This window comes from Camelus dromedarius, chromosome 3 (genome assembly GCF_036321535.1).
Source record: "Camelus dromedarius isolate mCamDro1 chromosome 3, mCamDro1.pat, whole genome shotgun sequence".
Lineage (NCBI taxonomy): Eukaryota > Metazoa > Chordata > Mammalia > Artiodactyla > Camelidae > Camelus > Camelus dromedarius.
Window position 1 is genome coordinate 50,745,088 of NC_087438.1, and position 23,547 is coordinate 50,768,634.

Here is a 23,547-nt window from a genome sequence, read left to right on the forward strand (position 1 = left end):
TTGAGGCCAGTGAAGGGAACAAAAGGATGACCAGATCAGACAAGGACGAGAATACAGCACTGTCAGACCCTAACGGGAAAGGAGGTGGGTAAGGGAGAGGGCGGTCCAGCTGGAGGAGGGTGAGAGTTTGCACGGAGAGGACGGGAGGAGCGGAGGGAAGGTCACAGGAGTTGGCAATCGGAAGCCAAGGAGAGCTCTCCCGGCGACGTGATGTCGCTAGACGTCACACTGCAGTGAATTTGAGTGGGACTTGAAAGAATTCGTTCAATCAAGAAAGTTATTTTGAAATTTGGTAACAAGAGGGGGCGCGAAACTTATACCATGTCACCCAGTATTATCTTTAGTCTTGATCCATTTTTAGTTCATTTCTGCCTTCTTGATTGAAATTAAAGCTGAGAACTTGTTTTTAGATCCTTCAGTTTCTTGAATAAGAACCACTCATCTTACAAATGACAGCTTCCTTTTAAAACACACCATCTTTGAAATCTCCTTTGGAGAAAAATACACCCCCACAAAGCCTTTGCCAGCCAGAGAGAATATACACTGTTGAAAACTCTATACATAGAGTCAGACCATTTGATTTGGTTTGGGCTTTTTCTAGATCAAAGGTGGACCAGGTCCAGGACATAGTTACTGGGAACCCGACAGTCATCAAGATGGTGGTCAGCTTCAACAGAGGTGCCCGTGGGCAGAACACGCTGCGCCAGCTCCTGGCTCCAGTGCTGAAGGAGACCATCGATGACAAGGCCCTGATCATCAACACGAGCCCTGTGGAGGTGTACAAGGCCTGGGTGAATCAGCTAGAAACACAGACTGGAGAAGCCAGGTAGCAAAGCCAGGGAGACGCTGGTTTTCAGTCGTTTCATGATCTTTTTTACACGTGTGTATTTATACATACTCTTAAACTCTGTTAAGCTCTGTTAAAAGAACAGAATTGACTCTATGAAGTCAGCTTTCAATCCAAGATATCTTTCCCTCCCTCTAACTTACCCACGCAGACCACGTTCTTGGACTCCTGCTCATCTTGACAGTACTTAGTGTTTTCAAATTTTGGTACCAGTTGATTCCCAAAGCCACAACTTCCAGAGTCCTCTCCCATGGTTTTTCTTTGTGTGTTCCTAACCCTAGACCTAGAAATAGTACACACTTTCTCTTCAACTGATAATACCTACTTTTTCACATTTTACCAAGTGATTAACTTGAACATGTGAGCATACACAAGCCAGATGGGACTGACTTCTTCTGGGTGGTGGTTTGTAGATCTAAGCCATCCCAGCTTTTCAGTTCCTGCAGAAGGATGCCTTGTGAAGTAATTAAGATATGCACAGAGAATTGCACGGGTGGTTGTCACAGCGCTGTTTGTAATAGCAAACACTGGGGAAAGTCAAAATATTTAGCTTTGGGGAATCTGTTAAATAAATGTTTGTATAACACATATTTGAGTAGTAAGCAGCTATTTGGAATGGTGGTATAGAAATATATTCGTTGGCCTGGGGAAAATATTATGGTATAGGTTTCAGTTTTAGTTTGGTACAGTAACTTATTTTCTATTTTTAAAAAATTGAGCATATATACACACATACACGTAAGATCTGTATGGGATGTGTATATATACAAACTGCATTACACCCAGGAATGTGTGAGGCCTGAATATGCAGACATGCATAGAGAAGGACCTAGAAAGGTATAATGCAGTAAGATAGGGAAAGTGGTTCTATCTGGGTCAGTGTTGTTTTCTTGTTTGTTTCTATGCAACTTTTATAGTAAAGAACATATTGCTCTTTTTTAATTGAAGTATAGTCCATTTACAATGTTATATCAATTTTTGGCATACAGCATTATAGTTCAGTCATACATATACATACATATATTCCTTTTCATTATAGGTTACTACAAGATATTGAATATAGTTCCCTGTGCTATACAATAGAAGCTTGTTGTTTATCTATTTTATAGATAGTAGTTAGTATCTGCAAATCATATTGCTTTTTATAATTAAAAAAAGCGAGAGAAAGTTAGCTGGGTCTACGTTACCTGGGTCTGCCTGTTATTTTGCCAGAAGAGCCCAGATGGAGACTGGAGTCTCCTGGCTTCACTGGTGCCAGAGGATTCCATGTGGGCATGCAGGGTCTCCACCCCTCACACCCCCAGCTAATATTTTATCATTGGAGTCGGTGGGCAAAGTCCCGTTCACAATACAGAGCTTGACCATAGAACCAGCTTGGCAAGGATACAGATTCTTGTACCTAAGCCCCCAATTCACTGGAAGCCCCTGTGTGTTGTGTTTTCAGCAAGCTGCCTTACGACGTGACCACAGAGCAAGCTCTGACTTACCCAGAAGTGAGAAACAAACTGGAGGCATCCACCGAGAACCTGAGAAGGGTCACAGACAAAGTCCTGAATTCTATCATTTCCTCCCTGGATCTACTGCCGTAAGTCGTACATGTCACAACTGTAACATTCTTTGCGGAAAGCTCTTGAAATGTTATGTAAAATAAACCCCGGTAGTGAAGATAGGAGTTCTCCCTTATATTGCACTTATTAGTTTGAAAATTTGCTGACTTTGGCATTTTTAATTCATGACTGTTCTCCGGGGAGGGAACAGTATAAAACAGTACTCAGTTACTGTCATCCATGGCGGTCCTGTGATTCCGTTACCATCTCATTTTGTGTTTGGTTTTTAGGGAAACTGCTCGGCTTTAGTTGACTGCAACAGTTGCTGCGTGTTTCTTCCTCACTTAGCCTTTTCCATTATTTTCTTTTGTCATCTGTTTTCCATGTAGTTATGGATTGAGGTATATAGCCAAAGTACTGAAGAATTCGATCCATGAGAAATTTCCCGATGCAACAGAAGATGAGCTATTAAAGGTAGATTTTAAAGGGTGAATCTCACCGTAGCTTCTTTTGGGGGTATGAGCCAAAATTACCAGCACACCGATTTTGTAAAATGTTTCCCCTTGTATGACTGTTTATACTAAGCTACAGGTCTTCTGTTTCTAATGGCTATCAAGATTGTTGATTATCCTGAGGTTAATTTGGAGATCGTACCCATTATTGAGATTCTTTATATTAGAGCATTTTGGGGGCAATGGCATATTTTTATCAAAAATAATTTTATTAACTATGTTAGTCATGTATGATTATATTCACTGACTTTACTTAACTCCTTGTTAGGAATCAGAAAATAATTTGCTTTCTTGGGAAACGTCAATTAATATTCACGTTTTAAAAACCCTCCAAAGTCTTGAGTTTTCTCTCTTAAAAATAGTCTTTTCTTCTGCGTCACTCCAGATTGTTGGAAACCTCCTGTACTACCGGTACATGAACCCAGCCATCGTAGCCCCAGACGGCTTTGATATCATCGACATGACGGCCGGGGGGCAGGTGAATTCTGACCAGAGGAGAAACTTGGGATCCGTGGCCAAGGTTCTTCAGCACGCAGCCTCCAACAAGCTCTTCGAAGGAGAAAACGAGCATCTCTCATCTATGAACAGTTATTTATCAGAGACGTATCAGAAGTTCAGGTGCGAGGGCTCATTCCCTTTGGAGAAATGTACAAGATGGCGGGCGCGAATGATGTGTGTTCTGTGTCCAGAGCTGGAGTTGGGGGTGCGGGCAGGAATCTCGGGGGGTTGCATGCGTTTCTCCTACTGGTTGGCACCAAAGAGGAAGGGGGAGGGAGGAGGAGGCTAGGTTACTTCTGTCTGGTGTTCCCTGTCCCCTCCTACACCCCTGCCCCCAGTGCCCCTGTTCCATTGAGTCATCCCCATATGTGTGATTTCTACTGTTGACAAAATGAAATATTTATTCTTTTTGCTGTGCTATAGGCGTATAGTACTTAGAATTACAATATCAAAATAGCTAGCTTCTGCTTTCTGAACTTAAAAAGAGGGTTTGGTTTGGTTTTTAAGCACTTGTCCACTGAGGAAAAGCTTGCCTGATCTGCATCAGACGGTACTAGGAAACTGAGTATTTGGTTTTGAGAGGCTGGGAAAATCCAGCTTTTATATTTGTTGAGGATTGGGTATGAGTATGTTCTGTTTTATTCTCAAACATCTCTTAAATAGACCTGTAAAGTAAGTCTGTTGACGTCATATGTTTTCTGAATTGTGTCAACTGATCATTCCACGGGGACATGGGGGGAGGCAGTCTCACAGGAGGATTCTCTCACCCTGAGGCACCCTGAGGGGGCACAGTCACCTTGCCAGTTGTATTCTCTTTCCCACTTCAGTCAGTAAGTCATACAAGTGTGACATCAGTGTGGCCCTTTTCACGCCACCCCGGAAATGATAATTTCCCATTCGTCAGTTTTCCTCTGGATGAGTGATTTGTCTCCTGACGAATGTAGTTCATGATCATGAATCTCTGTTTGGAATTTGTGATCTCTTGTGAGAAAATTTCCCCCAATCCTCTCACTCAGGGAAGTTTTGATTCCTCAAGCTGCTCATTTTAGGTCTTCTCACTGACTAAAAAAGTAACATCCATTTCTTGCAGATATCTGCTATTAGAAGCTCTTTTTACTTCCTTTTTTCTCAGATTATTCCCACCCAACACCTGTTTCCAAGTCTTCTTCACATAAAAGGAAACAAAACCAAAAGCCCCCTTCATCTCTTAAATACTACCTTTCTTTTTCCCTCTTCCCACTCAAATTTATCCTTTGTGTTCCTCAGCAACCCATGAAAGATCATAGCCCAAAGGAAAAAAAAAAAACAAAGAAAAGAAAAAAGAAAGATCATAGCCCAAACAGTGCAGGAAGACTAGTTGTCACGTGGGACCATGACCACCATTTAACCTTCCCCAGCCCTAGGGTGGGAAGACAGAGCTCTTTGTGGTGTACAAGCCTTGGGTGTCCTTAGGTAATAGACCCAGGATAATTTCAGGTTTATGAAACATTTACAGATTTATAGAATAAAATACCTACTCTGGTTGTGCAAAGGATTCCCCCCTAAGCCGTGATCACAACATACCTGTCTTTTCTCTATCTCTAAATTTGCTGTAGCTGAAAATAGCAGACTTTTGAGAGTCTGAGCACTGGAGGAAAGTGTTGTTCCATGTGTTTGTGTCTAGTCTAAACAGTCTTTCCAGCCCGCAACTGTTGTCTGGATCAACTAAGAGTAGAAGAGGCTTAACTTGAATTTTTGTCAAATTGGTAACAGAAGCTCTGAAAGGTTGTTAGGATATTGAAGGCCTAGGAGTTTGTGCCAATTAAAGTAGCACACTTGATAATTGCTTTTTGGATTGTTTTCTCTGAAAAGACTGGATTCTTAGATCAAGGAGCATCAGTCGACATTTTTGTTTAACTTTCAGGGGCTATTTTTTTTTAAATAGTTTCTTTTTTTTTTTTTCAATGACCTGCCCATAGTTTGATTACACTGAGTCAGTCACAGGGCCTGAGGCCCTTACTGTCTGAGGACCTGGGTCCAACATCTGGAAACGGGGACTTGGCTTCCGCAGTCTGGAGCCAGCCCGGAAGATGCTGTAACAAGTCCCCTGAGATGTAGGGTAGAGCAAAGCACTAGCCATCACTGAAGATTCCCTGACTGTTTTGATAAAGCGGTTTAACTCACAATTTTGACTCTGTCTTAAGACTTTTTCTCCCCTCCTTTTTTAGGAAATATTTCAAAGAAGCATGTGATGTCCCTGAACCAGAAGAAAAGTTTAATATGGATAAATACACAGATGTGGTGACAGTCAGCAAGCCGGTCATTTATATTTCAATTGAAGAAATCATCAGCACCCATTCAGTAAGTGGGGCTGGAGGAGGGTCTCGGCAGTGGACCCAGGGTCCAGACATCTGCTTTTGAAAATGTTTAGTTTCTACAGGGATTACTGTAAGCATGTGTTCGTATGAATATTTTTAACCCTAAACAAAATTTGATGATTTGTTCCTTGACTTTTATGCATTAATAAATCTCCTTTCCCCAAATGAGGAAAGGTTACTTCTTGCATAATCCACTCACAGTCAGATGGTGAATGTGCAGTTTAAGCCCTGAGCAGAGGGAGCCTCAGTACTTTCCCCACCCACCAAGGCCACCCTGCCCGGACCCTCACAGTCTGTTCTCCCCCTTTCAGGAATTCTCTTTGCTTTTCCAGTAATTTTCTGGAGGAATGAGAATGTTCTGTCTTTTCTAATATCTGGGCATAAAGAGCGGGAATAAACAGTCTGCTCCAGGTTGGGGAAAAGAAGGCACCCAACAGTAGTCACCAGCTAAGAACTCCTTCTGTCTTTCTGGAAACCCCCGTTTCCTAGACGCTGACAGTTTCAGGCTGTGCTGTGTCATAACGTCTCCCTCCGGTTCACACATCACCACCACCACCGACCATTAGCCTGTATTAAGTGCGTTTGGGGGGCAGGCAGTTTTCTCAGCGTTGAGAGGTTGTTTGTTTGTTTGTTTGTCTAAGACCAGTTGAAACTTATTGCCTGAAACATCTAGGTGCTTAAAAATGTAACCTTTTCAAGAATAGTTCTGGATCTCCAAACTAAGAGGACGTGTTAGAGGTCTGCCCCAGACCTCCCAAATCAGAACCTGCATTCTGGCAAGATCCCAGGTGACTCAGATACACACTAAAGGTCAAGAAGCCCTGGTTAAGGCTACACCTAGCTTCCGATTATACACACAACTAGGGGAAAGCGTAACAAATACACACCTCTCAAAGGTCCTGCCCTGCTCCTGCTCCCACCAAATCAGGTATACGAACATGTAGCAAATAGGCTGCTCAAAATTTCCAGCTTCATTATTAAGCTCTTCTAAGAAACTAAAGCTTGAATATGGGTTTGGAAGAAAGATTGGATCTGCTTTTGATTTCCCTCTTTCAGGGTTGGGACAGGTAACCTTCGTAACATTTGCAACAAGCTCTCTATCGGTATTTTGAGTGACCCGAAACGAAGGCAGGTCTGAGTGACCAGCTGAGGGGATGAGTTGGTTGGTTAAATAAAGAGGCTGTATTTGTTTTCTGTCTGTATAAACAATCAAAATCATAGCATTGCACTATTTGCAAAAATAATTTTCTAATGAACAAGTAGACTCCTTCATCTTTGAGCAACAACCCATTTATCTATTTTTATGGCAAATTATCCGTCTCAAAAAAATGTCCCCATGTTGGCCACACATGTGCTGAGGGCAACAGCCTCGTGCAGGAAAAGCTGTGGTAAGTTCTCTTCTAGAAAGAGAGAATCTTTCCCAAGGAGAGCAGAGAGACAGTGTGACTGTATTAAATTAGGCTATTACTCTTTAAGGAGAAATGGTCTGTTCCTTTTGTTAACAAGAATTGAAAACAGAATCCAGCCCTGGGAAACATAACTTGTAACCGATTTGGAATTCCTTCATGTGTTAGGTTGGAAGCAGATGTAATAACACGGGAGAAATGCAATTGCAGGGAAAGACTGCCCTGTTTATTGTCTGTCTCAAGCAAGGAGGCGTTCACATGCAGACACAAGTCTGGCCACAGCACGACCTGCCAAGCCCATGGCCACATGCTTGTCCCTTGTTCTCTAAGGAACATGTCAAAGGAGAAGCTGGCTGCCTGAGTCAGCCCTTTCCAGGACAACAGTCAAGTCAGCTGTCCCATCTCTGCAGAGAACAGGAACATAAATTCATCCATCTTGCTTTCTTGTCTCTGACTTACCTTCGCCCAAAATAACCTGTGGACTAGATTTCACTGTGTCTTTGTATCGTCTCTATTATTTATGTAACATCTTTCTTTAAATCACCTTTCCTTTTAAAAAAAAAAAAGTGTGTGATATCTTTGCTTTAAAACAAAATACTTCTAACCACAGTAGAAAAACAAAACTAGCATGCTTTACAATGGACAGAAACATTTAAAGTAAATATAATAGAAACAGTAATTGAATAGAATTGCTTCCTTAAAGCTATGCGTCTGAGGTTTCCTCCTTTTTTCTTAAAATCCTTAGTAAGTATCAGCAAATGTTAAGGGAAATTCAACATTAAACAGATACTGTCTCCTTCACTAATCTTAAAATCAGAAGAGAATGGAGAAGGAACTAATCAAGGCAGTGTGGTTCTGGTGTAAGGATATACATACTGGGATAGAACTGAGAATTGAGGAATCTTCAAATACATGGTCAGTTCGTTTTTGACAAGTACTAGAACAGTTCAATAGGAAAAGAATAGTCTTTTCAGCAAACTGTGTTGGGACAACTGGAAATCCACATGGCCAAGAATAAAGATGGACCTCTTCCTTCCACCCTATGCAGAAATAAACTCAAAATGGATCAGAGACCTAAATGAAAGAGCTCAAACTACAAAACTCTTAGAAGAAAATAAAGGAGTAAATATTTTTGACTCTGGATTAGGCATTGGTTTCTTAGATATGACACCAAATGTACAAGCAGCAAAAGAAAAACAGATACATTGGACCTCATCAAAATTAAAAACTTTTGTGCTGTAAACATTGCCGTCAAGAAATTGAAAAGACAACCAAGGGAATGGGAGAAAATAACTGCAAATAATATATCTGTTAAAGGACCTGTATCCAGACTATATAAAGAAAACCTACAATTTAATGATAAGATAAATAATCTGATTTTAAAATGAACAGCTGTACATCAAAGGACATAATCAACATAGTGACAGCCTATGGAATAGGAGGAATATTTGCAAATCATATTGTGATAAGGGGTTAATATCCAGAATATGTAAAGAACTACCACAATTCAACATCAGCAACAATTTTAAAATGAACTAGAGACTTGAATAGATGTTTCTCCTAAGAAGATGTAGAAATGGCTGTCAAGCATATGAAAAGATGCTCAGCATCACTAATGACTAGAGAAATCCAAATCAAAACCATAATGATTGTTCCTCATTGTATAACAGAGACAGTCAATAAATCTACCATTTGATTTAGACGGGGAAGAAAAAACACGAGATACCACCTCACACCCATTATGGTGGCTGCTATAAAAGCAAAAACCAGAAAATCTGTTGGCAAAGATACAGAGAAATTAAAACCCTTTTTATACTATGGGAATGTTAAATGGTACAGCTGCTGTGGAAAATAGTATGATAGTTTCTCAAAAAAATTAAAGCAGATCCAGTTCTCGGTATATACTCAAAAGAACAAGCAGTCAAAGAGACATTTGTATCCTCATGTGCATTGCAGCATTGTACAGTAGTCAAAAGGTGGAAACAACCCGAGTTGACAGATGAATGGATAAACAACATGTGGCATATACATACGATGGAATACTATTCAGCCTTAAAAAGAAGTGAAATCCTTACATAAGCTACAAAAGGATGAACCTTGAGGACACTATGTCAAGTGAATAAACCAGATACAAAAAGACAAATACTGTATGATTCCACTTATATGGTATATCTGGAGTAGCCACATTTCAAGAGAAAAAAATAGAATGGTGGAATGGGGAGTTGTTTAGTGGATATAGAGTTTCAGTTTTGCAAGATAAATGAGTTATGTGGACTGGTTGCATAACAATGTTAATGTACAACACTACTGAATTTTGCACTTAAAAATGGTTAAGATGGGGGGGAGGGTATAGCTCAGTGGTAAGAGTGTGTGCTTAGGATGCACAAGGTCCTTGGTTCAGTCCCTGGTGCCTCCATTAAATAAATAAGTAAACCTAATTACCTCCCCCTCAAAAAAAAGTTTAAAAAAAATTTTTAATGGTTAATATGGTAGAGTTTGTTATGTGTATTTTACTACAATTAAAAATAAAAACATATCAGAAACAGTATTTGTTCAATAAACATTCACTATTTAAACATGGTAGCCTATGTGGATTGATTTCTTTTTATGTGTGTTGCTCTCTATATAAAGCTCCTGTTGGAACACCAGGATGCCATTGCACCTGAAAAGAATGACTTACTGAATGAACTGTTGGAATTGCTGGGAGAGGTACCTAATGTGGAGTCTTTTCTTGGTAAGGGCTTCTTCCTTCTGCTTACCCTCTGGTTTGTATTTGGTTGGTTGGTTGCTTGACTGCTTGGTTGGTTTTCCTATCCTAGAGCAAAAAAAATTTCTTTATTTTAATACTTAGGCTTATTTAAAGGCTAATAACTACACTAGCCTCTTCCTACAGGAAGGGTTCTGTAATTCTTAGTTTCGTGGATTATACAACAATTTGATATTCTTGAAGCTCTTGATAGATCATAAAGGATTTGTCAATCATAAAGAAAGAAAAAGAGCAAAATTTATTAGAAGTTCCTTGCTATGTTCTCCAAAGTTTTCTTTTATTAGCATTTCTCTCTTTTAGTAATTTTTTCAAATTTTGAATACCTGTGCCCCATGTGATTTTCACATGTAAATCAGAGATTTTAAAACCACTTTAAGTATATTGGAATGTAGTGTCTTCTGAAGACCATGATCTCCTGTTCAACTGCTGAGCTTGTATTTCCTTCAGAACCTTTATCTTCCATGGTTGATGCCACCATCACAATCAGTGAATTGGAAGAAGAATAACATGTATTGTTTTCTACAGGGGAAGGAGCTGTGGACCCCAATGACCCTGACAAGGTAAACACACTAAATCAACTTGCCAAGACAGAGATTTCCCTTTTCTTGACAAGCAAGTACGACTTAGGGGATGGTGAAGCGATAGACGGCCAGAGCCTCATGATCAAGTAAGTTGGGGGTTTAGAGAACGCATGTCTCTAATCCTGCGTCTTAAACCATGCAAATTCAGATAAGGCTACATCCTCAAATGCTTCATTTAAAAATATCTAAACATTGAAATATATTTATCCATCAGACATCTAACCAAAGGATAACAGATTCTTTATAATTTAAGAAGGAACTAAATATTATCATACTTCCTAAAGCTTGTCTTGTTTTTGTTTTCCTTGTAGTAATTTGATTCCTTTAAGAAATGAAGTGATGGTGGGGGGAGGGTACAGCTCAGTGGTAGAGCACGTGCTTAGCATGCAGGAGGTCCTGCTTTCAACCCCAAACAAACAAACAAACAAACGTAACAGCCCCATACCCCGCAAAAAAAAAAAAAAAGGAAAGAAAGAAAGAAATGAAGTGACTGACTCAGCCTGTGAAAGTCCTCAGGTAACTGAAGGGAGATATTTGTTTCAGAGTGGTCCAAAGGTTAGTGAGGGAAATACCTTGAACCAAATTTATTTTCTGGTACAAAAGGCACACATGGTAGGACGTAATGCTGTTATCTAATTTATTAGACTTCTTTCCTATTAAACTAAGCCTGGATATCTTGACCAAGTTTGACTTTGTTTATACCCTACTTCCTGCCCTCAAAGATTTCAAATGAAGCATTCACACTTTTAATCAATACTGTATTCTTTTCTGTCAAGGCCTCCAGATATTCCACATCAGTCCTTTATACACAGAGTAAGGAAAAAATGATCCGTCACCATAAATCAAAACCCCATGAACCAAAAACAGCTGCTCACCAAACAATACAGGTTTTAAGGACTAACATAAACAAAAGGATGTGCATTAGCACATTAGGACAGCTGCATGTTGGGGTGAGGTGGGAAATGCGGACAAAAGGAAGTAAGTATTTACATCATACTTGACACATGACTTCCAAGCTGCATGTCCTGAGTTCTGAGGCTGTTTTCATTTGTGACAGGAGCTTTCTGTTCTGCCACTGACATGCTTCAGATGGCACTCATTTCTCGTTGATTTTTTCCCCACGTTTCGACATATTCACTCTTGAAAAATGGTAAAAAAAATAAAAAAAAATAAATGTGGAGGGGGACTTAGTGTGCTGTGTTGCAATATGTGCTTCTTCTATTAGGCTTGTTTATTTTGTACTCAGATGATCTCTAAGGCTCCTTCGTTCATGTAGCCAAATATTTGAGTATCTACTCTGTCTAGGGCACTGCGCTTGAGGCTGGGGATACAGCACTGAACAAGCCATTAATGGCCCCCACCTTCCAGAGGTCTGGAGTCTGATGGAGAGCAGAGCTCACCTGTGGGACCCAGGACAGCCTGCAGGACTCCTACACAACCTTGGCCTCATAAGAGTTCAGGCAGTTCGTTTAGACAACTGATGACCAAGCCAGATTGAACTTGCAGAGCGCCAACCCAGGGCAGGGCAGCAGAGAAAAGGGGGGAAACTGTAAAAGCAGCTCCCTGGGTTCTTCAGAGCGTGTGCCAATTACCAAAGTAACTGGAAATACAGATTGTGTGGTTCCACCATGCAAATTAAATTAGGCTGAGTGTCCTATGATCTCATAAGCTTTGTCCTTTAGAGGTAATGGGAAGAAATTTTTTTCATAATTCGTTTTGTCTGTTATTTGAACACCATTTTCGAAATGCAGCCAAGTCAAATGTCTGCATTAATAATGAATGAAGGTGGGGAGGGTATAGCTCAGTGGTAGAACACATGCTTAACATGCACATCATGGGTTCGATCCCAGTCACTCCGTTTGATAAAAAATAATAAACAAATAAACCTAATTACCTTCCCCTCCCACAAAAAAAATTTTTTTAAATAATGAAGATCACAATTGAGTAGTCTAAAATACCAAGTAGTCTGAACATCATATGTATTTATACTTACTTCTGAATGTGAGAAAGTCTCATGTTCTCTATGGTTCTGCAGATTGTTGGAATTCACATTTTAAAAGCAACACCATGAAGGTCAGACATGTTGGGCAGCAATGTGTCTTAGCCAGGGAGACCTGGTACCTTGTCCTATCTGCTTCAGACCCTCTGTGTCTGTCCCCCATCTCCCCCCAACTGTGTGCTGGAAGCAAACACTGTCTCCTTCTTTCATCAGCATACCATCCCGAGCCAGCCAGGGATTTTGTTTATCTATTTACTTTTGTATTTTGTGGTAAAATGCACACAATATAAAATGTACCATTCTGACCTTTTAACGTATACAATATAGTGGCATTTAGTATCTCCAGAATGTTGTGCAAGTGTCACTACTGCCTAGTTCCAGAACATTTTCAGCACCCCAAAAGTAACCCCATACCCATTAAGCTGTCATTCCTCAATGCCCCTGGGGCATCTTTTCAGGCCCCGCTCCCCAGTCCTGGCAATCAGTCACCTGCTTTGTGTCTCCATGAACTTGCCTATTCTGGAAATTTCATATAATTGGAATCATACAGTATGTGGCCTTTTGAGTTTGGCTTCTCCTACCAACAAGGTATGAGAGTTTCAATTTTTCCATGATTTACCAAAATTTATTTTCTGTTTTGTTTTTTTGTTACAGCCATCCTAGTAGGTATGAAGTAGTGTCTCACTGGTTTTGATTTGCATCTTCCTGATGATTAATGATGTTGAGTGTCTTTCCATGTGCTTGTTAGCCATCTGCATATCTTCTTTGTAGAAATGTTTATTCAAGGCTTTAGCCCATGTTTTAATTGGGTTGTTTGTCTTTTTGTTGCAGAGTTGTAAGAGTTCTTTATGTGTTTTGACACATGATGTCAAACATGTTAGATGATTTGCAGATATTTTCACCCGTTTTCTGGGTTGTCTTTTTATTTTCTTGGGAATATCCTTTTCTGTAGAAACATTTTTTAACTTAGTGAAGTCCAGTTTACCTATTTTTTGTTGTTTCTTGTGCTTTTGGTGTCATATGTAAGAATTCATTGCCCAATCCAAGATCATGAGGATTTACTCCTCTGTTTTTTCTAAGTGTTCTGTAGTTTCCACTTTTACATTTAGGTCCATGATCCCTTTTGAGCTGATTTTTGTGTATAGTGTAAGGTCACGGCCCAACAACACTCTTTTGCGAGTGGGTGTCCAGTTGTCCACTTACCGTTCCTTAAAGAGACTATTCTTTCTCTATTAAATGGTCGAGGCACGCTTGTCAAAAGCCAATTTGCCATACACGTGTAATTTCCTAGACTGTCAATTCTATTGCACTGATCTGTCCTTACACTAGTACCACACCGTATTTATCGCTATAGCTTTGCAGCAAGTTTTGAAATTAGGAAGTATGAGCCCTCCAACTTGTTCTTTTTCACAATACTTTTGGCTCCTTGCGTTCCTTGCCATTCCACGTGAACTGGAGGATCAACTTTTCCATTTACACAAAAAATGGAAGCCACGGTTTTAATAGATTTGATAATTCACTGCTTTCATAGGCCGCTGAGGCCTAGAAAGCTTCCTCTGGGCATACTTTGAGATCCTGCTGTTGGCAGACTCCTTCCCCAAGCAGCCCAGTGATCATTGTGGATAACAACTTGAAATGAAGATTGACCAAGTAGCCTTTCCTGAAAGTGGAATTTGGGTGTCGCCCAAAGAGTCAGTAGAGTTTGCTCCATGATGTGAGGCAAGACTTACTTCCAGATACAGTACACCTTAAATATATATTTCAAAATCTTGATGCTAACAGAAAATTATAAAATGTGTCATTGACAGAGAGCTTGGAGGCTGTCTAGACTAAGTCTCTATCTTTGGGTGAGAAAATTAAAGTCTAAAATTAGGGGAAGCAAGTACCTAGTTACTGACATGCTTTAAATCCACAATGCCATTGATATCCATTAATACACCCTTAGAAATACTGATTTGAAAACTCAGGTTGACTAGGGATGACTTTCTTCCAAACTAATACACCCAATTCCTAACTAAAACATGCAATATAGTTTTTGAGACTCTTTGGTTCTAGAGAACCAAACTGACAGTGCTTTTCAGAAGTTACTATGAAGTAGACAATCATGGGATGCAGAGTTATTGAGACATGAAAATACCTGACTTTTCTCTGTCAAACTGTTTCACCTCCTTGTTAAAGAGATTGTGTTTTTAACTTTGAGAAATGCCCACCTCTTATTAATTACAAAATCACTAGCTTTCTAATGATGACTAATTCATCTTCATGAGGGTTCCTGCAGGAGCAGAATTTGGGGCACTGTTAACCCTTATGCTTGTAAATTCGATTCCATGCTAGTTTCATAATTCTTATGAAATTCATAATTAGATGAGGATGAAGATGATAACTCTAGCCAACACCTGTGTAGTGCTTACCATGTGCCAGGGCCTGTCCTATAGACACAGCTATACACGAAGATAAAGATACAGATGTGGATGTAGATAATAGTATAGCTAACAAATATAGTAACATGTAGGTCATGTAATACTCTCAGCAACTCCAAGAGGTAGAGGTTATCACCTCCATTTTACGTATGAGGAAACTGGGCACAGAGCAGACAAAAACCCTCTCCTGGTAGTACAGTTAGGAAGTGGGGCCCAGATTCAAACCCAGAGCATCTTAAATCTTTCTGGGTCTACACTCTTGATCACAAGGTTTTACAACTTGGGGGCAAGGTCAGTGCTCTTTGTACCCTTAGGAGTCTTAGAATAAACAATGGGAACGATAGAGCAGTTACTGCATAACTGATGCTGGGGCATCTTTCCAGACCAAAGAGAAGGGATGACTTAGAGAGGTGAGGGATGTGAAGTCACATCCTGGAATAGGAAGAAACATTTTCTTTGTGTCATTTCGCTAGGTTCATGGGCTAGAGAGCCTCAGTCTGGGCTATTGCTATTTTGCCAATACTACCAAGCATGGTGGTATTAAAAGAACAAACAAAATAAAGCCTGATGGAGGCGTCCTAGGAAGACCTGGGATTACAGCCCCAATCTCACACCTTAGCCACTGAACTCTAAGCAAATCATTTATCCATTAGCTTCCTCATCCATCCCCCGGAGAAGAGGGGAGAGAGAAAGGGGAGGGAGGACCATGATGAGTAAATGAACTCTCACAGTGACACCTGATAAATTATAAAGAACTATACAACCATTAGTCTCTCTCATTGTAATTTATGATTCAGCGTAAAATATGTGATCCGTATGGCCTTAATTAAGCTTGTTTTTCTACAGAAGTATGTGTGTAGGTAGAAGGTCATATTTGTGGTTTTTAATCGTATTTAGCTGCCTGAGTGCTTAAGTCATCATCTCTTAAGAATTTTTTTGTAGCACATAATTCAGTTTAGGCATCCATCATCCCATCTGGAAGATTTCTTTGCTTTTCATCCAGACTGGAATGAGCATTCATAGCTAAGGGGATATTTGAGGTCTGGTGATAAAAATGCGTAATCGTGTTATTCGAATTTTAAACAATTGGAAGTATGTTTTAGCTTCCACAAACACTAATTCCTTTTCAGCCTCGAGCACACTGTACGGAAGGCAGGTGGCAGAGGGGGAGACTCAGGAATGACCCTCCTCAGAGTGTGATAACAGACACCCTGTGAGTGAAATGGCCAAACCTAAGGGGCTACACCAGTTTACAAGCACCATGTGATCTCATTTACTGACAGTGGGATTTGAGCACAACTATGATGAATAAACTCCCTGGTGTAGTTCTTTTTTTTTTTTCCCCCCTTAACTTTCCTCATTGAGGGAAGGTGGCAGAGTCCTTGGTTTGATCAGTCTGTCTTAACAGATTCAGCCACAGAGCCAAAATTCCAACCAGTTGATCTATGCTGGTCAGACCATACCTAGAATATTGTGTTTGCATTGTGGTGGGGAAGGGACATGTCTTAAAGTCTTTGGAAAACTGATATGTGAGGAGGACTAGAAACTCTGTTTAAATCCTATTGTTGCAGGGAGGGTATAGCTCAGTGGTAGAGCGTGTGTTTAGCATGTACAAGGTCCTGGGTTCAATCCCTAGTACGTCCATTAAAAAAATTTTTTTAATTAAAATAAATCCTATTGTGAAGACATTTAAGGAACTGAGGGGTTTCACTTGGAAGAAAGAAGGGTAATAGAAGACGGACTGGAGACACAACTGTAGCACTCTCTGTAGGTTCATGGGAGGCTGATGACGTGGAAAGGGAAGTCAGCATGCTTTCTGCAAGTCTAGAAAATAGAGTGTGACCTTGTGTAACCATTGAACCTCTTAGGTTGTAGTTGCCTCGTTTGGAAAACCAGAGATGGGAATGTTTCCCAAAGGTCCCCCTCAGTGCTGAAGTCCTGTGGCTCAGCAGGTCCCGTGAGTGGACTGCCCTTGGATGGAAGGCTGGCCTCTCAGAGTGAGCTTCCCATTTAAAATTGGACTTTCCAATGCTGCGCTCTCCAAAAGAGATTTAATGTGAGCCACACGAGTCATTTTAAATTCTCTAGAAGCCATGTTTTAAAGAGAAACAGGTGAACTTAATTCTAATAGATTTATTTACCCCTGTATATCCAAAATGTTGTCATTGCGAAATGTAATCAGTATAAAAACTTGTTAGTGATATATTGGGTATATTGTACATTCATTTGTTCGTACTAAGCCTTCCAAACGTGCTGTGTGTTTTGCACTTCCAGCGCATCTCAGTTTGGACCAGCGGTGTCTTGAGTGCTCGCTGGCCACCTGTGTCCAGTGGCTGCCATCTTGGGCAGCACAGCTTTAGTGACCACGTGAGTGCCAACCACGTGTCAGGCCCTAGTGAGAGGCTTTATGTGCACCTTTTATTCAGTCGTCACATCAGTCTTCTGAGAGCTTCCCATTATATAAATGGAAAAAAAAAAAAAAAACGACCTGTAGGGACTATGTAATTCGTACCAGTCCACACACTCAGTAATAACGGGAGCCCCGATTCTACCTTAGATCTTTCTGACCCCACTGTCCTCAACCATCAGGCAACCTGCAGGACGAGGTGGTGAATTCCCTGCCTTGAGGCTGGATGCTTACTTACATGTAAGACGTCTCAGGTGGAACTTTGGCAGTGGATTCCGGTGGATGCCTGACATAAAGTCGAAATTCAAGAGAAAGGCTTTATGAGCAGTTGGTCCCTAGCCACCCCTGAACAAACGGACATTCTCTGTCCCTGACAGGACACACTTTCGTGACCCTGGTCATTTCGGTCATCAGGTAGCTTCGCTTAAAGAGTCCAGCTGGGAGTTTCCTGGAAGCATGTATCGTTAAGTTGTTTCTAGAATATTGTTGCAAATAAGAGACAGTCACTGTGTTTACATCTTTTTTAATCACCCAAAGCTTTTTATTTTTAACTCACTGTTCCTGTTTAATGCATTTGTAGTGATGACTGGAGGAGGGAGTTGTGTGGGAAGGAAACCATACTTGGCTGTCTAAGCCGCAGCCGTCTCGGGAACAGTGCCATCTCCCACGTGGCTGTACTGAGCCGTGTGCCCACCTTTGACTCTCTGGGGAGCATTTCTCTGTGCGTTCCCAGACAGCCCATAAGCCCCCGGCAGGGAAGGGTCAGGGTCAGAGGAAATGGTTGTGATCATTCTTCTCATACAGACATGCAGCAAGTAAGGAGAAAAACAATGTTTACACATGGTTTACTGGATCGTATCTTATTTTCAAAAATAATATATTTGGCATAACTTTGACAGTTTCCTTTTGTCATGAGGGAGCAGTTGCCCTGATGCTTCAAAACACGAACGATGGTTTGTTTCAATTTTCCAATTTTCGTGCCATGTGAACATTTCCTGCTGGAGTTGAGGAAGAAATTCATCATCCAGTGATGTCACATAATACCTTGGAAAGAACCGAGGTTAAACACAATGAGAGTGAAACTTCAGACGTTGGTTAGACCTGTTTGTAATTTAAGGCAACTTCTGTGTATGTTTCCCTTTTTCAGGAAGGGATGCAATGTCCAATAATGTTCCCTCTTATGTAAAAGTGAGCACACTTGACCCTTTCTTTGCCTTTTATGTTAAAATCTTCTCACATAGTTACGTAACCTGATCTTTGAATAGGAAGGGGTGGCTGATTACCGTAAAGAACACATATGAAAAAATGGGTGGTTTTAGCACTAACGGGGGCGGGTTTCCAGCTCTTGTTCCTGAGCAGCTCTCCTGTTCGCTCCCATCTGAAGACAAGGACCCATGCCGATGGGTCAGTCTCTCCACCAGACCTGAGGTTCCTGAACGCCCATCCTCCTGGCTGCTGTGTCAGGCAGCAGCCAAAACTCCACAGCCCACACGGGACTTGTACTCCCCAGTGGCCTTCACAGTGTTCCCTAGCTTTCTCAGAGCAGGAAAGGCTTATGATGTTTTAAACAGGCTCAGAAGTTTAAATGTTTTTGAAGTCAGGAAAAGGGGACATTAGATATCATTCCTGCATCCTCCACAGTCTCAGGTGATACAGTCCCTCCTGCTGGTCAAAAAGTGCTCTCAGTCGAAAAACAAGAAAAGGTGCTTAGGTAAGGAATGTTACGACATGTACTTGTGTCCATGTTACTGATGGTATAACCTGACAACACCAAGTATATAAAACCCAGAATTTGATTATCAAGCATTCACAAACGTTCAGGAGCCTTACAGCAGACATTCTGCGAGACAGTTTAATTTTAAGGGGTTCTCTTTGAAGTTTCATCTTTGTATGTGTTTGTGCACCCTCTCGGGAGAAACAGATCTTTGTGCATCAAGACTGCTGTCTGAAAGCCTGTCTCTTCTTTCTCCATTTTGTAAGAACCAAAAAGCTGATCATTGATGTGATCCGGAATCAACCAGGGAGCACGTTGATGGACATCTTGGAGACACCAGCAACTACAAAACAGGTAGTTGGCCTTAGAGTGTAAAATAATAAGCCCCTTAGGTATGAGTGGATTTTATTAATGAACCTTCATGCCAGATATTTACTGTTATCTCAGTTTGGACGTAAGGAATTCACCCGAGTTCAGCTATACATAAAATCCATGGACTGTCACCAGGAATGAAATAGAGAAATGCAGCACTGAGTTTATGCTGAATGATTTTGACCTAGACTAGCTAGATTGTTCTGGGTCTTTCAAAGTTCTGAATGTTCATCATAAGCTTTGAACACTGAGTTAGGAAATAAGGGATGAAAAGAATGGATGACCTAAAAATGGAGACTCTACATATTGCCCAGTGGATGGGCAGATAAGTCACATAAGAGATCGTTGTGGTCGACAGGATGTAGAAAAATACCTTCCATATTTTATGTATTTGCTAATTTGAAGAAACGAAGAAATGTCTCACATGTTAAAACTGTTTCCAAGTGCTTTAGAAGCTACCATCTGGAGTCCATTAGGTCAGAGCACCATTATCCTGGTGTAAGTAAAGTTTTCTAACAGTCTTCCATTAAATTTCTTACCAGCATCCTTTAAAATGAATCATTATGTCGTTTGTTCTGAATTAATTTCAGTGTTTTGCTTCCGTTTCAATAACTGCCACTGCCTAGACAAATGCTAACGAAATTATCTATTTAGTTACTTCATACCAGGCCTACACATAATTTTCCTGAATCATTCTTAATTTAATTGTTTGCCAAGAAATCATCCTGTCATGGTGTTTAATTTTTTTAAAATTCTGTATAAAATGTCAGGTTATCTGAAGTTTGTTAATGTTTGAATATTTTTTAACATTTTTAAATGAGTTATAGTCATTTTACAATGTTGTGTCAAATTCCAGTGTAGAGCACAATTTTTCAGTTATACATGAACATACATATATTCATTGTCACATTTTTTTTCACTGTGAGCTACCACAAGATCTTGTATATATTTCCCTGTGCTATACAGTATAATCTTGTTTATCTATTCTGCATTTTAAAATCCCAGTCTGTCCCTTCCCACCCCCCATCCCCCTTGGCAACCACAAATTTGTATTCTATGTCTATGAGTCTGTTTCTGTTTTGTATTTATGTTTTGTTTTGATTTCATTTGGTTTGTTTTAGATTCCACATATGAGCGATCTCATATGGTATTTTTGTTTCTCTTTCTGGCTTACTTCACTTAGAATGACATTCTCCAGGAACATCCATGTTGCTGCAAATAGCGTTATGTTGTCGGTTTTTATGGCTGAATAGTATTCCATTGTAAAGTTTGAATATTTTTAAGTGACTTGTACTAATTGAGTAGGGAAATTTTAGTCCTTATTGAATATTTTGTTTTCCCCCAAATGTAGCATAATCCCTAAGAGTACAGACTTCAGAGATCAAGTATAGCACTGCACCTCCTAGTTCTCTAACTCTAGGCACTTAGAAATATGTCTGTGCCTCAGTTTCCTCAGCTGTAAAGTGGGAATAATAGTAATAGTACCCAACTCAAGAATAACTGAGTTAAAAAAAAAAAGAATAACTGAGTTAAAACATGTTAAATAGGTAGAATAATATCTGATACGTATTAAGTGCTCGGTAACATTGGCTGCTATTGTTACTGTTTACTACTGACCTGGTAAACTGTTCCCATGTCCATAATGTTGGTCTGTCTGTCCTGTGTCTAATCATATGTGTGTCCTTAGACTTTGTCTGTGGTATCAATCGTCTAGTACGATTTAGTACGTCTAGACAGCTTTGAACAAGCTGTCCAAACTGTCGATTCATTCATTTACTCATCATTTTTTTGGAAAACTTATTATGTGCTAGAATACACTTTATTCCCTTTGGTTCAAAGAAACCTCGCAGGTTTTTCAGAGTTGGTAGTATGAGAATGATTCCCTTGTGGGAACAAAAGGACTACCCAAAAGGACTGCTTTCATAGCTTACGGAGCTCCGCAAATATGGCTGATGTGTGAGAGTGTAGTTGGGTCTGGATGCTCAGGATGGTCATGGCCATGTTTTAGTGGATAATCTAGTTTTAATCTTCTCAACTGGACTATCCTCTCCAAAGCTGAAATCCTTCCTTTCCTGGGAATTATAAGATAGCAGTTATTCCTTGCAATATGTCTGTTACTACGGTGACTTGTCACCCTAGGAATAAAGTAGCTATTTAGAATTTTGCTCATACTTTGAGCAATGCCTGCCCCCACTGCTGTATTTCTCCGAAAGACGAAGTAATTCCTTACCAAAGACCTACTTCAAAACCCAAGAAGAACGTATTGTGATTCTGGGCTCTGAACTTTGGCTCGAGGACTCCTTTCATTTTGACATTAACTTGCCTTGTGCAGCTTCTGAATAGAGGACAGGAAATCAGAGACGAATGAACATCTCAATATTCCCTTTCCAGGAGATAGATCATGCCGCAGACATGGTAAGCCGCGCCATTATCGATTCAAGGACTCCTGAAGACGCGAACCATAGCCAGTCCATGGCTGAAGATGCGCAGCTGCCCCTCGAGCAGAAGAAGAGGAAAATCCAGAGGAATCTTCGGACATTGGAACAGACTGGACACGTGTCATCCAAAAATAAATACCAGGACATTCTCAATGAGATTGCCAAGGTTGTTGGAAAGAGGATTCTTTCTTTTTCGCTTAGCAGAGGTGTTCTAATCATTGGTCACGCGCTGGGACTCACGAGGTGGCATGAGAGATTCATAGTTGGAGACGCATGATTCCTGCCTTCCTCAATATTACAGATTTTTTTTAAGGTTTCACAGCAGTTGATGACTTTTAATAGAAAATAATCACAACTCCCACAAGTCATTAGGAGAGTTGAAATGCACCAGACATCAATGCTTAGGAAATGGAATAGAGGAGTTGCGTCTGTTGCTTGAAGCAATACCTACTAGTTTTAAAGATGACACTTTTAGGAGAGTTCTCTCTTGAGTTGTTAGTTGTCATATTGTCCAGTCGCCCACAGGGCATGCCGCTGAGATGGTAACTCTATTTCCCTGAATTTGCCTCTAAGCAGTTTAGCTTGAATACAGCTCAGACTTAAAGTTAGTTTCTGTTTTCTCATCTGGTATTTTTACAGTTGAGAAACTTCCTGAGAAAAGAATATCACATTAGTGCAAGGAAGCATCACAGGAAAAGGCTAGATCTGTTTGCCAAGGATAAGGAAGTATATATTTTGGGTTAAAAAAAAATTCATTCTTTTCATCCAAACATGCAAATTTAAATGGATCTGGAGGTTAAGGGCAGTTATGTGACCAGAAAAAAATAAATTTTCTCACCTTCTGGGAGAGAAATGTACACAGCTTCGTTCTTCCATGGAAAGTTAGGGTCAGCTCTGGCAGGAGGTTTGTTCCTCCCGGCCTGCGTGACTCAAGGGAAGTAGCATTTCTTTCTATAGCTCTCGGGTGGAAAATATTTCTCTTTGGGAATATGTAGTAGAGAAATTGATGCTTTTGTTTCAGAAAGAGAAAAAAGCTATTATGAAAGTATCCGCCCAAAAGATTCTACTTAATGAAGAATTTTTATTTAAGAAGGGTGTGTCTATCTGTCTTTAGATTCCTAGAGGAATAGTTTTTAATTTCTTCACAGAGAAAAATAATATTAAATAGGCACCATTTTCTTAAATTAAACCTTTTCGTAGTTTACAATTCAAATTACAGAAAAAGAATCATATGTCTGGAAGTTTAAATATAACATGTCTCTTGTAAGCTTTAAGCAATTTGGTTAACCTCATGTTCAAGGAACGTCATTTAAATCCAAGGATTAGTTATCAGTGTTGAATTTTTTCCATCAGTCTTGAGACCCCAGTTATTTTTCGTAAATCTTGAGAAATATTTTTCAGATTAAAACATGTATTTTTTTTAATTTATTTCTAAAATGCAGTGATGAAATGTAAACCTTCTCAGGATAAAGTATTCTTCAAAGTAGAATGTTCAGAATATTCAGACAAAATTGTCTTCCTTGTGCCCTTTTTAAAACACTTTCTCTCTTTTTTTTTTTTTTTTTTTAAATTTTTTAATGGCGGTACTGGGGATTGAACCCAAGACCTCGTGCATGCTAAGCATGCACTCTGCTACTGAGTTACTACCCTCCTTTAAAACCCCGTTTCTCTTTAAATGAATT

At 40.1% G+C, this 23,547-nt stretch overlaps 1 protein-coding gene and 1 non-coding gene across 2 annotated transcripts in view; both read left to right on the forward strand.

Moving 5' to 3' along the window:
• IQGAP2 (IQ motif containing GTPase activating protein 2) overlaps positions 1-23,547 on the forward strand; it is a 264,054-nt gene that overhangs the window by 232,654 nt on the left and 7,853 nt on the right. Inside the window, exons 24-32 of the mRNA XM_010975017.3 lie at positions 602-826; positions 2,292-2,432; positions 2,784-2,868; positions 3,292-3,524; positions 5,612-5,744; positions 9,799-9,901; positions 10,460-10,601; positions 19,322-19,409; positions 21,819-22,031. Of these exons, the coding sequence (XP_010973319.1) occupies positions 602-826; positions 2,292-2,432; positions 2,784-2,868; positions 3,292-3,524; positions 5,612-5,744; positions 9,799-9,901; positions 10,460-10,601; positions 19,322-19,409; positions 21,819-22,031 (1,363 nt within the window). The remainder of the gene's footprint in view (positions 1-601; positions 827-2,291; positions 2,433-2,783; positions 2,869-3,291; positions 3,525-5,611; positions 5,745-9,798; positions 9,902-10,459; positions 10,602-19,321; positions 19,410-21,818; positions 22,032-23,547) is intronic.
• TRNAP-AGG (transfer RNA proline (anticodon AGG)) lies at positions 9,510-9,583 on the forward strand. The gene has a single exon. It is a non-coding gene; the product is annotated as a tRNA-Pro (tRNA).